Consider the following 17,315-nt stretch of genomic DNA (forward strand, 5'->3'; position numbering starts at 1 on the left):
TGTAGATAGATGATTGCCTTTTTTTTTGTACATACATTGTATTGTTGTAAAATTTTCTCTATAAGTTCGACAACTTCTATCATGTTGAGATTGTGAGAGATATCCCTTTGATCTTCATTTATCGTTGTACGTCGTTACTGAGCAATACGCTTCCTGTAAATGTGAATCCCTCGTTTCCTCGTTGTTGCTGTGTTCGTTTGTTCGTTAGTTACTCTGTTTAGCTGTTTAGCTGTACGTTTAGCAAGTGCCGGAACGATCGAGCACGATCGCTAGAGAGCTGCTCGTACTTTGCTCGATAGTTTCCGCGTTACCGATAGTTGCTACATTAACAAAAGTGAAGAAGGTACACGGCATCAGTCAACCACCCCCATCGATTAATCTCTGCCTCTGCGTTTGTCTAGGGGAGCGACTCAAATACTGATTACTCCGGAAGCACGATGATTGCAACATCCATTACGCCGCTCGTACAGCGGCACCGGCTTACGCACCAACGATCGACACCGGCCTCGCTAGGGGCCACTGCCAAACCGCTGGCGGCGAGCAAGTTCTCCCAGCCGCGCTACTCACAGGAGGAGGTCACTCGGCAAACCAAACCACAGCTGACGCGTGGTGTCGGGATCGGTACGTACGTCGATCATCTCACCGGTGACCGGCGGTTGGACTCTGGTACTAGAGAAAGTAGCACAGGTATTGAACCGCGCCGGCTGTTTATTGGTCCGTGGTCCAGCAATAACCCTTTCGTTGTATTGCAGAATCGGAAACAGCATTCTCAACATATCTTGCCGCTAGTAACAGCAATAGTAATAAGGATAAGGCATCGTTCGCCGGTAGCAGTCTAACGTCGAGTGACGAAAGCAAAACAACCACTAGCAGGGGCAACTCGGTTGAAAATCACGGTGGTAGCAGTGGGTACGGAGCGTCATCTTCGTAGCAGGTATATCATCGCATTCGTAGAATTTTATCAAATATTTTTTAGCCATCCACGGTAAACCTTCCATGAAAAGGTATTCGAACAGTGGGTGAACTCTCAAAAAAAGCATTAATCTCTCAAGATGATCTTAATCTGAAGCGAAGAGTCCTTCGAGTTTTAAGTCTGGAAAGATCAATGAATTTCTAATGAATCCAAGAGAATCTCTGAAGCTTAATGATTATTTAAAACATTTGCTGATCTCTGAAGCTTCATGAAACTCTGGAAAATTACGGATTTGAATAGAAGCATCATTCGCACCATGATTCGACTTTGAAAAGTTTCATGAACAGCTACAGGTACTAAAGGTTCTTGAATTCTGAAAGATTCAAGGATCTCTCAAGTTTCTTAAATCTCTTAAAATACTGATTTGAAAATCATTCGAATTCTATGTCGACTTTCATTAAATTAACGAATTTCTAAACATTCTGAAGATCCTTGAATGTCTATAGATTAGATTTATGGTTCTCTAAAAATACATTGATCTCTAAAAATTCGTGAATCCACAAAGGTTATTGATTTTACAAATTTTTATCTATAAGCTTCAACTGTAAAGCTCTTGCATTTGAAATATCATAGGTATTGTTGGTCCCATTATTTAGCAGAAATTATCTGCCTTTAATAACATCTTTAACTTAAAATTAGAAAGTATTTCTAAATCCAACATTTCAGCTGAATTGCTCTATTTAAAGTCTAGCAAAATTATTCATCAAATTGTTAAATTGTCAAGTTACCTAACCTAAACCTAACCTATAGAAATGCCGCAAAGATTGACGAATCTCCTTAATACAAATAAAGTGTCATTCAATACTTGCCATAACACCATTAAACTAACGATTGTTTTATCGATCAATTTTCAGGAAAACCCGTCTTCTGACGGACAAAACATGCTAGGCGAATAACGAACTGGTTCGTGAACAAACCCTAGATGGCAAAAACAATATCATCGAACTGGCTGGCTAGTGAGCTGAGTGATCACTACAACAATTCCTCGACAGTAGCCCCACCCAAAAGAAGGACTACTAAGGGCATAAAGAGTTACTAGCAGATGGCATTCATCGGTCACAGTCACCTCAACGCGTCAGTCTAGAATTATCAAATCATAGAAGACATCCGCAAACAACGCGCCATCGACCATCCTTTAGTGTAGTGAACGGCGAATAAGGCAGCGCTAAAGTGTATAAATGAATCGACACGAACCGACGAGAACGAGGTATGCACCTCGATGCGCAGCGGCGATCGTCCGTGGCACAAACAAATGAAACCAAAAAAACCGGAAAAGCAAATACTGCCCTCCATCCGCGATATCTAGTAGACGTTTGACCGTAATCGTAACGCATAAAACGTTTAGCCGCGTTAGGGTAAGTTCGGGTTGAGCGGGGAATGCAGCCGTGTCACCACCGTCACAGTTTGCGGAGCGATATTGTTAGCATGTGTCCGAACGGGGCTGTGTGGACCATTACGGCTGTAGCTTAACTTTGTATGTGTGGTAGCGTTACATTTTAGCTGTGGATCAGTAGCAATCTTAGTAGTAACACCTGTGACAACTCGGAGCTGTATAAGAAACCAAAGATTATACCACTTCTGTACATAGTACACCATCACGTGCTAGAAAAACCGCATAACGAGCAGATAGCAAACCAGAGGCAAAAAGGAAAAAACAAACGTTCACGTTCACCGAAACAAAACACAAAAAAGGGACAACATTACCTACACTGTAACCAAATGCACTGAATGTTTAAAAGGGGTTCTCTTTTTACTGATTTGAAAAAAAAAACAACTTTAAAAGGCTTTTACTAGGTAAGGGATACGTTGTTGGTATGCGCCGTGGCCACCACACGAAGCGACAGCAAAAGCAAAAAGGCGATAGAGTTACATTACTAAGTAAGGTGCTTACTTTTAAGCTACAGAAATCGCAACAAACCTCGACTGACACATTGACGAATGGCATTCGGGGGTCGGGTGAGCATATTCGAGTGCGAAACGCTCAGCAAACAGTCCTGTCCAGTATATATATATATATACCAAATACAGTCTCGCATACACTCTACACACAGCTTCCCGCCGCAAATGCCAACGCAAAGTATGCAGCAAGCCTTCCCTTTGGAGGTGATATTTTAAACACACACACACACACCCTCACACCCACACTTACCTACATGACAGCGAGGACTCGCAACCAACGCCGCCACCGTGAAACTCTACATTACAGGAGATTATGAACTTGATACAATCTACAACAAAAAAAAAACAAAACAAACTAAATCGAGTGATCGACCAGTTCCATCCAGAGCGTTTCCTTCTCCAAATTTTTCTAAACAGCAAATCTTCGGCAAAGGGGGGGGGGGGGGGCTAGAATTTTTAAAACCTCCCTGTTGAATTTTGTTTGGTTTTTCCTTCATTGGTGTCATACCTTTTTCGGGCCAGGTTCCCGTTTACTGTCTATCATAGCAAATCCCACACCTCACCAAACACAGCGGGGAACCCTTTGTTTTCTCGGGCACCGCAGCTTACTGTTATCGTTGCCACCGTTTCTAAAGTTTTCTAACTATTCCATGCGCTTCTCGGCATATTCGGAGGCGTTTCGTACAGTACGAGTGAAATTAACAATCGACACACTAATCGATCGACAATTAGGCTGAAGAAACCTCAAAACCCGTATACTAACCCTCAACAAGCGAACAATATTTTCGATTACATAGGACAATCAAGCTATTCATTTTCGGCGCGCAACCAAAACGAAGCTGAGAAGCATATTTATCTACCTATGGTCCCGCGAAATTGACGAAAAATTCCACCAACCCCGGTTCGGTTGTGCGTGGAAGTGTCCAATGTTATGCTGCATCTTTCACGCGATAGGAAAACATTTACACATACACGGCCTTTACCGTGTAAGTCCGAGCAAACGGGAAAAGGGAATAAACGTCGCGTAACGGAGTACTTAATCTACAGCTTACAATCGAAAGCAATACAATCTTATCACGTACACTCTACACCCAATTTTCTATAGCCATTCATCGCAGCAAGGGAGGAACACTTGCAAACAATCGAAATTACTAAGCAAGTGTACAAAACCAGAGTACACAATTTTACTGTTTTCCATTCTTAAACCGCGATGCGCTCGGCAGTTGATGCGCGAACGCTAGCTGAACGAGACAGAGATCAGCATCAACAACACTAACCCAACTTACCCTTCTCCTTTTGACTAATATAGCCGTTAACTATCTGGTGCGGAACGAAAGGGAAGCGATGCTGCTGTAGATCGGCTTTGCTATACAAACGCACTTTTAGGATACCGTCGTGTGCTTGAGTTTTCTTCGATTAAAGCCAAGAACGAACGTTACGTACCGCCTATTATACCTTACATAAATGTTCTTTCAGGCTAATGCGATGTTGCTGTGTACGTTTTGCGTAGTAGCCAAGCTAACAAACAAATCGGAATACTAATATGATAAACAAACAAACCAAACGAAAGCACATAGTACTTATAAAAGAGAATACGGAAGGGAAAGGTAAAGAAGAAAACACATTACACACACACACACACACACACAAACACACAAAAATTGCGTAAATTGTTTCATTACAAAAGAAAAACGTATAACTAACGCTCAAACCGAAGCGTGCTGCAATATGCTTGCCTAACATTAGCATTAACAGTCCACAATAATGCATAAAAACCCGAAAAAAGAAACATAAAAAAACACAAAACGCATTACTTAAACCGAGCAAAATCGCACATCGAAATACAAAAGTGGAGAACAAATTGAATAAACTCAACAATACAAAACACGCGCACTCACAATAAGCAACAGACGCTTACTGCACAGCAGAAAGTTGAACGTCTGTTTCATCTACATCACTACTCACTTACAAAACATAGAAGGAAAAACCAAAAAAAAACACACACACACACTCATACAACAAAACAAACGTAATTATTATAAATAAGAGAATGGCTTATATCTGTGATTTAAATAAATGAAAAATAATACACACACGCGCGCAAACAAAAGAAGAAGAAAAATACTAGAACAGTTTAAAGAAGGTGTTGTATGAAACTGTGAAACAAGCGTACAGTGAAGAAGAAAAGAAAGGAACAAAAACAATGCAACATCATAATATAAATCAACAAAAGCGAGAAGTGAGTGTGCGTGTATAGTAATGCGAAAGGAATATGCAAACAAAGTGAATAAAACGAGATTGAGAGAAAGAAAACACAAAAGAAAAGTACGGATGAGAGAGAGAGAGAGAGAGAGAGAGAGAGAGAGAAAGATAAAGCGAAAACGATGTGTGTGCGAGATGTTATTACAAGGGTGTTTATGGATGGATAAGCAAAGATGGACGTAATACGTTAACATTGAATTATTAAAACAAGAAAATTGAAACACGTGCTTTTTAAAATATTTTCTATATGAAGACATTACATTATATAGATATATACATATATACAATTACCGAAACGACAAAGGAGCAGACCGAATATAAAGAAAACCAAACAAACCAACAAACAAAACGATACACTCACAACCAAACAAAACATATGTAGTAAAGGACACAAACACACACATATACCATACACACACACACACGTCTGTAGCACAAATTGCAATCGCATAATGATTTGGTAACAAAGGGAGAGAGGAGAAAGAAAACATAAATACATACTAGTGCATACAAAAGCAGGAAAAAAGCAACAAAAAAACACACAAAATTACAGAATGAGGGCGGTTATAAATCACAACACAACCAGCATGGTACATGGGTAATGTTTGGGAGAGCGTACGAAAGGCAAGCCGGGCAGTAGCGCGGGAGTGTTAGCAAAAAATAGATAATTAATAAAAATGTTACATTAAATTATACTCTTATATATATATACATACGTATAGATATACATATACATAGAGAAACGTAACTGTGTAAGAACGTGTACAATGCTAAGTCTCTATCGTTACGACTAGGAAGTTAGGATATCATGCACACGTAATCATCCCCCTAATCGGAAACGAGTGTGACGGCCACCATTATTATGCTCGCCAAACAAACCCCTTCTTAAGCGAGAACGGTAACAACGCTCAGTTCGGTAATACTACAACCCATATCCCCGTATCGCTGTTACTAGTAATATACTAATTGCAAACTACTACTACAACTACTTCTACCACTACTATAACAGTTTGCTATTCTTTACCACCGTTTCGCTAGCAATAGAATCTGGATGGGACATTCTGCACGTACAATGTTCTTAATGTTACCCTTCACACCGCCTGCCATCACTGTAACCACTACCAGCATTAGTATCTGACAGGTCATTTTGACAGCTTAATGGTGGCACCGCATTCGCTTTTCTTCCCTGTTCATTCGCATTGTTTTAGTCGTCCCCTGGTACATTCGCACTAGCCAAGCGAAATATGGCGCCATTTCAGTTCACTCCCATCTTTCTCTCTCGCTCACACACACACACTCCCGCTCTAGTCCTGTTCTAGTCAATTTTTAAAATGGCAGCAGCTAAATAGTGATGTTATCGTATGTAATTTTATTTGTTTACTTTCCGACTTTCCGTTCGGTTTTTGGGTGTGGAAGGTGCTAGGGTAGTCAAAGGACGAAATGTTACTTAGTTGTACCGTCGTGGTTTTATTATATTTTTATTACGCTACAAATATAAAAGAACATGAGTTCAATCTACACTGGAGGCAAATAAACAAAAAGAAAAAGGTTTTTATTTACTGTATGGGTGTCGTTTAAGTTTACGTTCTTGAAGCAAAGAAAGATAACTCGGTTTAATTGTTTTGCATGCAAACGAATTTGGTTCATCATCATCATGTGCATTCATTGCTTAATTCATCGAACACACACAAAACAATGAAAGGAGTTGTTTACGCTTTCGGGTCGAAGCGTCGGAAGGGAAGATAGTGCAAACCAACATTAGAAAAATAAAACGAAGGAAACCAACAAAAAAAAACGAGCGCGGTCTACCAATGTCCTAGTTTTCCAAAAAAGAAACACAAAACAAAAAGTTGTATAAAAAAAACACACGTTTTGAATCGAATTGCTACGGAAAAAGCTACATCCAAATTCAACCTATTTGTCGGCAAAGTGGAATACATATTAAGCAAAATGGTCACACAGCAAAGTCAAAATTACGATTTAAACCCAAGTTTGAACGTTTAGGCAAATTTGTGTCTCCGTTTATGAATACTTGTAGAAGAAAGCAAAGCGACTCGCGTACCCACTGTAAGATAGGATATCTCATCTTCATCTCGCGCTTGTGGCCTGTTCCGAATGCCAGTGGGAGCAGAACGGGCCAACCAGAAAAGCAGAACGAGGAAATAGGAACAACATTCGTACATCAGCACGAAGAAAACCGTTGGAGTCCAATCTTGAAGTACGAAATATTTAAACTCATCTTTCAGCAAATGTACAAACACAAACAACCCGTTAACATTCGAATTGTCCGCACTTTTGGCGATGGTCTAATATTTGTTTTACCTTTGTTTATAACCATCCATTCCTTTTCGACAATTAAAAGAATACTACACTCACCGTAGTATAGAGTGTTTAACTAACTTAACTTACTGATTCACTTACAACTCTAGCCGGGAGATTTGCCTTATCTCTCACTTTCTCTTTTTCTCTCTTTCCCTTTTTCTTTCACTGTTTGAGCAACGGAGGAAGTTAAAAAGCGCAAAAACAAATGGATAATTATATTGTACACGAAACAACATTTTTGCGATACACATTGAACGGATTATACAATTACGGCAGAGCAAACATAAATTAATCACCAGCATAACACACACACATTTTCGTGCACTTTCCAACTTTCCATATTGTATGATAGCCGAAATAGACAAAACGAGATGGTTGGTAACAAAACTAATACCCATTCAAACACATCAACCGATAGACGACGGTGAGGAACACTAAACTCTGAAAAGTTGCGAAGCAATACGCAAAAATGGTTTGGCAGTGAGGCCAGCGAACCGCAAAGTTGTATCAAAAGTCGAGTGAATGTTGTAAATTTATTACAGATCGTTGCTTCATTTCGTTTGTTTAACAAGCAAATAAGTACATTAACAACATTTAGTAATATTTTTAATTCCGTACCCAATAGTGCTTCAGGATGCGATTATTAAAAGAGAAAAAAACATCTCATTCACATAAAAAGTTGAGGACAAAACTTTGAAGCAAAAGGAAAAGACAAACATAACACGAAACATAACATAACGAGCACTGTCCAGCATGTTTTCAGCAAGCAATCAAACCGAAAGTAAAAACAACACTAAGGCAAAGGGCAGTTAGTTGCGTTGAAAGAGTTTGAGAAGAGAGCGGGCAAAGGAGCAAACGGGAAACTATTATGTAAAAGTGGCACAATTCGATGAAATAATGAGAACAAACGATAATTCAAATAAAAGAAAATAAAAACCAAAGTATAATGACTGTAGTGTTACGTTGGGTTATTGAGAATTCACAAAGCTTCTAACGCTGCGTATTTAGTAGCAAATACCACACAGAAAGATTTTTTTACGGCTCAACACGTGTTGAAATCGGTCGAATTTGAATTTCAAATATGGCTACGGGCTGCGTTTTCCCGCCTTTTTCTAGCTGTCAAAGAACCGTTATGTCAAATGTCCTTCGAAATGCCAGTGTGCAGTTTATAAACGCGGTATTTTCTTTTGCGGTGTAGTAAGCATTGAATTATATCCACCTATTTTCCCTTTTCATCCGGGGTTTTGGTGGCGCTTTAACAATGAGTGGCTTCGTACCAAACGAGAGACATTTACACGAAGTTCTGATATTGCTGTTCAACATGAAGAAAAGTGTAAACGATGCCCATCAGGAGTTAACAGCTGCGTACGGAGAGCAGTGCATAAAGCTAACCACCTGTCGGCAAAGGTTTGCACAGTTTCAGAAAGGCAACTACACGTTCAAGGAAGATAGGAGACTAAAACCGAACAGAACACATAACAACGCTTAAATACCGCGCGATGTCGGACCAGGCTGTAAAGCTTGAGGGTGATAATTAACGAATAAAACGTATCTGTAAGAATCATAGATTCGTAGTTTATTCTGTCTTTTCCTTACATCCTCTGATCCATCCAGTAGATCGACTAGTGTTGTATCTTTATAAACCGTTCTGCGGAATTACCTTCTAAGATGCGGATTCCTCTACAACTATGGCTTCATCCCATGGACCATTAATGTTGTTTTTGTACCTTTGTAACCGCACAAAGAGCCACGGACAGAACAGATTCACAAACGCCAGCGTACTAATGTACGTGTACAGTATAATATGGGAGATAGATTGTAGGAAATAGCAGCATACTGCTATAGAAAGCACCAGGAATTGCACGCTATACAATTTCTGCACCAAAAATGGACCCAACGCGAAAAATACGGCCGCCACTTCGAGCAGAACGAACGCGTGCAGTGCGGAGGATAGCCGTGAAGCTAGACATATAGAGCCGAAAATGGCAGCGTTTAGCGAGATTGCCTTAGAAACGAATGCCGCCGATACACCGTAGTCGAAGAAGATTAAATGTAGCACCAGTACGAAGAAAGTCATCGAAAAGATTGTGTCCGTGCTGATGCTGTTGGTGAGCGTATGGAGCAGTGGTGAAAAGATGAATCCAAACACGAGTACTGCTACTGCTGTTTTCGAGTCTTCCACAAACTTTGCCAGCTGTATCTCACGTCCAGCGTAGACGAAGTATCCCAGGATAGTTCCGACAGCCGATTGTGCAAAGAGCACCTTTGCACCGATACGTTCCAGGTACAGATGGTGGAAAATTACCAAAAATATCGTCACGACCGAGATCTGCTGGCTGAGTCTGGTAGCACTGGCGAATGCTTCCATGGGTGTGTATGTTTTCAGATTCCGGTTCGTTTGCATATCCTTCAGGAAGGATGGATCCGTATAATTGTCCGCGTAATCGGCGTTTTCGTATAAATTTTTCTTCCATGGTTTGCGGCTGATCGAGGCAGTTGCCATCAGGACACTTTGTTTACGTGCGGCTGTGTGCACGAACGAATGGTTTGTTTACGTTTTCTTTTCTTTTTTGTTACTTTGACAATGGTAGAAACGCGTAAACAGATCCAGCAAAAAAGATACAATTAGATACAATTTAATTTTACGACTCACCAGTCAAGAACAGAAGGTAATAAATACCTAAATTATCCAGCATTTTGTGAAAATTGCAACACAAAATAACACAAACATAGCCTCTGCCCTGCGGAGTTTGAAATGAAAGCGATCTAATTTTCAAGCCCAAGAATTGAACTTCGGTGCTATATTCAGCCAACCCCACAGACAGTTTGCAACCGAGATTATTCCATTGAAGCGCTCATCTACTAATCTTGGTCACTTCGATGTCATTCACGCTGTCAGTCCGATATGTCAACGTGTTGTTACCGGAGGTGGAATGCAAGCGTTCTGAGTATTTTTATCAAACAATTTGCTGAATAAAATCGTCCAGCGTCGCTCATCGCACTCCGTTTCTTAGGCAGATTATTGCATTTACCATGAACAGGTAGCGTAGTAACGTCCACGACCGAAAGAGCGAAGACCATAACGATCGGTGCAGATATTCAATGTGCTGATAGGGTTCGGCTTCTTCCTCGTGGTAGACATTAGTGGAAAATAGAATGGAAGATGAAGATGATCCTGTCGTGGAGGAGGTGAGTGTTTTGGCTGTAGATCGGTCAAGATTATGAAATTCACAATTTCTCGCTTGTGTATCGTAGATCCCTGTGCATCTATCGAAAGTGCTAGCTGAGAACTTGTACCTCCTGCAGTATCCCTTAAAGTCCACGACGGCAACGTTTGATGATGGCCGGGTGGTGAATTGTTGCGTGAAACCTATCAATCAACAGGTAAGGGAGAGAAATATCAGCGAAATTCCAAGATCACCTAATGTTGAACGTTCCTTATACAGATAAAGGTAGATTATGCGCTAAACACAGCATCCAAGAACTATGATGCCTTCAAGGGGGAACAATTTGCACTGGCCGCCGATGGGAAGCAGCGGGACAAAGCTCAAAAGCTAACGTTCCGCAGCGGAACCATGGATAAGCAGTCGTTTCTGAGCACGAAACCGATCGAGGACGTGAGCCGGTACTTGGTGTGCGTCATCCAGGACGGGGAGATGCATGCGACTCCGCTCAAGGGCATCGTGTCGATGCGGCAGTTGTTCTCCTACTTCGACAAGCAAGACAAGCGCACAAAGGCGGAACAGAAGGCCGAACAGGATGCGGACGGTGCTGCGGAGGATGAGGAACTGACGCAAGTGACCGTCAAGTTTGCGCGGTTGGAAAATGAGAAGGTGCGCAAGGCGCGTGAGAAATCCTTCAACTATCTCTCTAAGATGGAAGCAGAAGAACCGTGGTGCGAAACGTTTTGGCACGAGAAGTCTTCCGCTACGGCGGAACTGGAGCGACAGAAGCTGGTCGGTGGTGCCAGTCCCAGTGGGAGCGGACGACTGGAGACAGACAATGCGGCGCTGAACGTGAAACCGGTGGAGTACATGGATATGTTAATCAGCAAGGAGAAGACGGACCGAAACATTGATTCCCTTCTGCCCAGCCAAGTCGTGTGTATGCACAAACTGAAGCAGCTCACCTTACAGGAACAATTGAAAGTCATTCTCACCGATGGTAAGAACAAAACAAAGGGACATTATTTGCTCCAACGTCTCACCTAACTGGCCACTATTTAACTTATTTCCTATCACCCACAGCGAAAGTAATAACGTCGCAACAAATACTCGACCTGCTGCCGGATCGAACGTTGTCACCGGAAAAGGTGCGACGATTGTTGCCCCAGGTCGGTTGGCTGATACGGGGCAACTGGGTCGTCCAATCCGAGTACATCTACCCGGACGGTAGCGTGTCCGGCACGAATGGTGTTGCGGCGGAACAGATGCGCAAGGCGCGCGACTACATTATGTTCCGCTTTACGAAATGTGATAAGCTCGAGCGGCACCGGTTGGTAGCGATAACGCAGCTGCCGGCCGAAGAGATCCGAGAGATTTTGTCCACGATAGCGAAGCTAAACACGGCCGACCGCACCTGGAGCATGCTGTTGCCACCGAACGAAGGTTTCCAGTGTGTGGACGAACAGGAGATCAGTGATCGGCAGGGCGCGTTCTGGACGGCTCGATCGGACAAATTCATCGAGATGGAACGTAACAGCAGTGCGTCCACCTCGAAACGGGTACGGAAGCGTTCGACCCGCGACAGTTGCTAGCCAACTGGGGATCCCTTTCCTCGGGAGCTCACATCCGATCCGGGTGGCTGGCCGCTGGAATCGAGCAACCGGGCAAACGGTACGGAAACAGGGAAGAACGAAACCACACACCGAAATTAGCTATTGTATAGAACCACATATTTGCTTTAAGTTCGTTGGGGGTGGTGCGCAGCATAGCGGCGAGAGTCTTTTTTTGTTGTTGTTTTGCGTAAGATGTTGCCCGTTTCGGAATGGCGGCTTCCCGATCCTGCCAAGGCCAATATGTTTAAGTTTTTAATTTATACGAAATACACGCAATCCACTCACGGAAATATCGGTAAATCACGTGGTCATGTTCATTTAGGACGAAATTAAACGCATCGCATCGTCCTGAATGTAGCTATAAATGTCATCCCGATTGGATGGTTTTACGTGGAACAGCTGGCAGCCACTGATTTGCTTGAGCCGTTCAATTACGTCGATTCCGGCCGACCTCAGTGGTACAGTGGCAATGAAACGTAACTTTCCGGCGTTCACTTCCTTCACGATCGCATCCATACGCGCTTTAAAAGTTCGTGATTTTAGCTCCATTCGTCCGATCTCGTCCAGCAGGAGCATTCCGTTCGTAGCCATCTCCGCTGAGTGTCTTTCGTCGAGGGCAGGAATTGCAAGACGCTCGAACTCTTCCATCCATACCGAATAACGTCCAACGGTAGGATTGTTGGAATGGCTCGAGGTCGTTCGTGCCAGTGCCGATCGTTTCCCAGCAAATGTCACCACATCGAACCCGATCCGAACACCAGATTTGGGGTCGCGAACTTCTTCCGTGTAGAAACCGGCAATGGGAACATTGTGTTTGCGCAACTCAACGCTGAGCTTACGCATAATGGTCGTTTTACCAACACCTGGGAATAGATAATGAGCTGAATGAGTGTATTCTTACTTGCAACACGGCACGATCGCTACCTACCCGGCATGCCGGTCACCAGAATAAGGCTCATCTCTAGTGATGGACCAAAATGGTTCAAAGTCTATAGAGAAGAAAGCAACGAAGAAAGAGGTCGTGTCTTTAGTTCCATTCGGGGAAGCAATAAATTGACGGAATAGATAACGCTTTTCGGATTACAAATAGAGTTTAGTGGTAACTAGGATGATTTCAGTCTCGCACCGCTTGCTTTATATCAAGCCAAAACACTTGCATGTTGTTACAAAAGGAGCTTATTTTATTTTAAATCGATCAACGTAAGCCGCGATTCTTCTTTGTTGTTTTTCCACGCTATCTATTTTAATTTTTGAGTTTATTTCGTTATTTACATAGTTTCTCCCATTTTGTTTCTCTGCAGCAATCCTTTTCCTTCGTGTTCTAATGCGGCCTCTTTAAAAAAGAACACTCGATCCTACTGCAGTATCAGCAGATAACGTTACAGTTTTAAGATGAAAAACATAACTAGTATGAAAGAGTGTGAAAGCTCGCGAAATGAACCACTGAACCAAACGTCATTTGGATTGCAGTAACCGTAGGAACCTGAGCTGAACTGCTACGGATTAGCTTCATTACCATAATTATTTCGCTTCTCGTACAATAACGCACCAAACAAAGAAGTAGTGCGACAAAAAGAATAATTAGATTAACCGCTATAAATTCTAACGCTAATGCAATTGTGCGCGAATGAACGTGTTAAATGAGATGTTGGAGATATTCCACCCAGCGCTACTACTATTACAACTATTAGCACCGTCCGCTCAGCATTCCATAGCGAGCGAGTTGGAGTTTTCGTTGAATTCGGGCATTTCCGTCGCCGGCATCGCAATACTATTCTCGTCGTGCACCAGATCCGGCGGATGTGAGGAACCACCGTTCGATTCACCGTCCATTCCATGATCATTGTTGTCACCATTGGTGGCCATCTCGTCCGACGGTGCCTCCTCACCGTCCATCATCCCGTTGGATGGCCCTCCGGCTACACCGTTCACCGGTGCATCGTCCCAGTTAATCTTGAAGCGAGTGACACGCGGCTTCGATGCCAGTATGTTGCGCGTCATCTTGTGGAACAATGGTTTCGGTGGTGGGTTTTCGCGCATCTCCACGTCCGCGTACTCGTTGTTGATGAAGTATCCGACGCGAACAAACTCCTGCCCACGGTAGGAGCAGGTTAGCAGCACCACTGTCACACCGACGGCGTCCTGCTCCGGGATCCGGCTCACGTTCGGTGGATCCGCTTGGAACACGAATATATGCCTTCCCTCCGGTACCGGACCAACGTAGATCGTATCCAGCACCTGATCGAACTCCTCTGATTCGGCCGATCCGACGTAGATCATCTTCCACTCGAGGTCCTCCTTCAGCTCCTCGATACACTCAAACGTCAGTTCGAACTGGAACGGGTTTAGGAAGCTGCTGGGATTATCCAGCACCACCACATTGGTGATGTGTACCTTGGCCATCACTTTTTTTTGCTAGTATGTTGTTTGTGAATCTGTCCGCAAAGCTCAGCAATACAGGAATGTCCGCCAATGAAGTACGTGACACGATTTCTTCTGGAATTATCCACCTAGCACTCGATGCCTATTCGTGCAAACCGCGCGAACAAATGTGTGCCGCAAGATTGTCGAGCTGACGTATGGGTGATTCTTAGTTCTACTTTTCGGCGAAATGTTAGGTGCTCAAATCTAACCCGCCACGGGGAACTTTCAATAATAATTCAACACAACAGTAGATTAATTGTAATTTTTACCTCCGAGAAAAACTACACGCGACTGCACAAAGGAACGAACAAAACATCAACATACGCTCCGCATTTTTCCCGCTCTGCCTGCTTCAGATGTCCCCACGCAACATTTTCCCATGTAGGATATTATCAAGGTAAGTAAATACGCTACACGCGTCTGACAGTTGGTGAATACGCTTTTAGAACAACACATTTGAGTGAATCTGAATAATATTTTCTGTTACCAGTTTAACGTCGTCTCCAAGATTTCGCAAATACTTTTTGTGTCGGGAAAGTCCTTTTTCCTTTATTGTTATCACAGTGATTTGATAACTCCAAAAACAAATCAGCTGTATATTTAGTACTATCGTTTGAGTACTAAAATTAAAGTTGTTGCCGTTTTAGATCACATTTAGAGCCCCAAAAACAATATGGTGGTAGCAATTTGAAAATTATTTAAATATTCAATAAACCGAGTGTAAAACTGTCCTGTTGTACAACTGGTTTGTAGGTTTCCCAGGGCTGTCAGCTCTGGTCCTCTGATTGTTAAACTTTCCCCAGACCTCAGAGACCTTTAACCGATCCAGAATGTCTTGACTGCCACACCAATTTCTTTCGTATAAAGCCGCACACACTTTTCACGCACCCATCACAATATTGCCAGCTATTTATATTCGCACTTCTTTATTGCGTATATGCGCGCCGCTATGCAAATTCTATTTCATCAGTAACTTCTATTTGTGTATTTTTTTTTTCAAATGTTGGTTGCACCCGATCTGTTTCGAACGCCAAAACGAAGGGTTTGCGAGCACTAAAGGCTAGCAGTGCGTCCCTCCAAGCGTGTCCATCGTAAAATTATCCTATTTTTTATTTGTTCCTTGCTTTTTCATCAGCTTACGGGTTACTGGCAAAAGAAGAAACACCGGTCTTCTGTTTTTCCCCCTCGCCAATGGTTTCTATCATTTCTAAAGTTTCGCATTATCATTACTTTGCTGTTTTGCTTTTTATGTGTACTGTAATATGTTATTTTGCTATGGTTCCCTCTCTGTGTCTCCTTGTGTATCATATTCACTAATACAAACATCATCATTATCGTCCAGCCAGTTTATTGCCGTGCTGCGCGATGAGGTGGAATATAATTGTGTGTTTTGCACTGCTAATGTTAATTTTTGTATTTTGTTTTGATTTTTTTCATTTCGATTGCACACCGCACATATCATGCAAATCGGACGCAATCACGCGCATCACGTACGAAAGTAAATCGGTTAATACAATTTGCAATACTGTTCCCCGCAAGGAAGTGCGCAACAATTCATAAGACGGACACCGCATTAAAAAAAAAAAGCATGGACTTGCACACCATTTCCTCTTGTTGGCCTTCTGTGCAACCGGTTCGGTTTAAGTAAACATGCGATTCCGCGACGGGGAAGGTGTCTCTCTTGTGTTTTTCATTGATTGTACTATCCAGCGAACGACCATTTTGCTAGTTGAAGAAGGGAACGACAACCCGTCTATAACATTCGTCAGGAGAGTAGCAAACAAAAAAGAAAAAACGGACCGATGCTTACAGATTCCGCTTTACTTTCATATCACCAATTTTTCCCCAAAAAGGATGAGAAATTCTCAAACCGATTGTTACAAAGCATCGTGTATAAAGGATCCGAACAGATCTGTTCGTATATCGTGGTAAAAGATAAATGTATCACCTGCATTACACTAAACACAAAAAGATCATAGCTCTCTCCTACTACACATAAAGATCGGCCACGATGATAGCACTATGGTTACACACACGCTTGTAAAACTAAGCTCCAATAACATAACACTGTCACCCCGAAAGCTGATCCTTTGTGGGGCGAACAATTGATAAAGTTCTTGTTTTCTTCTGTGTAACTCCTTACAACACCGATTCGGTGCCCCAACCAGGAATCGGCTATAAGTTAGTAGGGTAACCATCTAAAACGATAAATATAGAGATATAGGGTGGTACACAAACAGTACAACGATATAGTTTGAGCCTAGGCACCACACCCAGCAGTAGTGGGGTCCGGTGATGATGAAATTCGTTAAAAATCTCTTTCTTTGTATCCTCCTTCCACTGCTACCCTTTACACTTTACACCCGGCAAATAAGAACACTTTCTGCGTGATTAAAAAGGAACGAATTGGATGCTCCAAAACGAAAGAGAACGGCTGCAAACATTGATCTGTCTCGTCGGTGCCTTTCGTTCCCTTTTGTCAGCTACTAAATATATGATGTAAAACTATTCAATCTGCTAATGTTTCTCTGCTTTGTCCTGTTATCTCTCACTCTATATGTTAATTATGTCGCCCTATTTATGCAGCTTCTGCACCTAACACAATTATGGATTGCACTAAATAAGTATCTCTTTCCCTCTCTATCTTTCTCCGTGTGT

General features: G+C 42.4%; 5 protein-coding genes across 5 annotated transcripts in view; 2 read left to right on the forward strand and 3 right to left on the reverse strand.

Annotated features, from left to right (window-relative positions):
- The window catches only part of LOC128715662 (potassium voltage-gated channel protein Shab), a 38,810-nt gene extending 37,879 nt beyond the window's left edge, over positions 1–931 (forward strand). Inside the window, exons 10-11 of the mRNA XM_053810572.1 lie at positions 402–687; positions 753–931. Coding sequence (XP_053666547.1) covers positions 402–687; positions 753–931 — 465 coding nt within the window. The remainder of the gene's footprint in view (positions 1–401; positions 688–752) is intronic.
- An 8,188-nt stretch (positions 932–9,119) lies between these two features.
- On the reverse strand, positions 9,120–9,959 carry LOC128714418 (phosphatidylinositol N-acetylglucosaminyltransferase subunit C). Its single transcript, XM_053809293.1, has one exon. It carries the CDS (start codon positions 9,957–9,959, stop codon positions 9,120–9,122), a length of 840 nt encoding a protein of 279 aa, XP_053665268.1.
- A 653-nt stretch (positions 9,960–10,612) lies between these two features.
- Positions 10,613–12,212, forward strand: LOC128713017 (DNA-directed RNA polymerase III subunit RPC5). Its single transcript, XM_053807881.1, has 4 exons — positions 10,613–10,645; positions 10,712–10,840; positions 10,903–11,620; positions 11,704–12,212. The coding sequence occupies exons 1-4, from the start codon at positions 10,613–10,615 to the stop codon at positions 12,210–12,212; spliced, it is 1,389 nt and encodes a 462-aa protein (XP_053663856.1).
- A 339-nt stretch (positions 12,213–12,551) lies between these two features.
- On the reverse strand, positions 12,552–13,192 carry LOC128714836 (nucleoside-triphosphatase THEP1). The gene is made up of 2 exons (XM_053809717.1): positions 13,162–13,192; positions 12,552–13,096 (listed from the first exon to the last, which is right to left on the reverse strand). Exons 1-2 carry the CDS (start codon positions 13,190–13,192, stop codon positions 12,552–12,554), a joined length of 576 nt encoding a protein of 191 aa, XP_053665692.1.
- Positions 13,193–13,934: 742 nt separating this feature from the next.
- Positions 13,935–14,636, reverse strand: LOC128713577 (histone chaperone asf1). Its single transcript, XM_053808438.1, has one exon. The coding sequence runs from the start codon at positions 14,634–14,636 to the stop codon at positions 13,935–13,937; it is 702 nt and encodes a 233-aa protein (XP_053664413.1).
- Between the last annotated feature and the right edge of the window lie 2,679 nt (positions 14,637–17,315).

This window comes from Anopheles marshallii, chromosome 3 (assembly GCF_943734725.1).
Source record: "Anopheles marshallii chromosome 3, idAnoMarsDA_429_01, whole genome shotgun sequence".
NCBI lineage: Eukaryota > Metazoa > Arthropoda > Insecta > Diptera > Culicidae > Anopheles > Anopheles marshallii.

Bases quoted from the DNA above. Each gene is read 5' to 3' on its own strand.
- LOC128714418 (XM_053809293.1), bottom strand. From the start codon at position 9,959: ATGGCAACTGCCTCGATCAGCCGCAAACCATGGAAGAAAAATTTATAC.
- LOC128713017 (XM_053807881.1), top strand. From the start codon at position 10,613: ATGGAAGATGAAGATGATCCTGTCGTGGAGGAG. The intron at 10,646-10,711 runs GTGAGTGTTTTG...TGTGTATCGTAG, and splicing joins ATGATCCTGTCGTGGAGGAG to ATCCCTGTGCATCTATCGAA. The intron at 11,621-11,703 runs GTAAGAACAAAA...TATCACCCACAG, and splicing joins GAAAGTCATTCTCACCGATG to CGAAAGTAATAACGTCGCAA.
- LOC128713577 (XM_053808438.1), bottom strand. From the start codon at position 14,636: ATGGCCAAGGTACACATCACCAATGTGGTGGTGCTGGATAATCCCAGC.
- LOC128714836 (XM_053809717.1), bottom strand. From the start codon at position 13,192: ATGAGCCTTATTCTGGTGACCGGCATGCCGG. The intron at 13,097-13,161 runs GTAGGTAGCGAT...ATCTATTCCCAG, and splicing joins TCTGGTGACCGGCATGCCGG to GTGTTGGTAAAACGACCATT.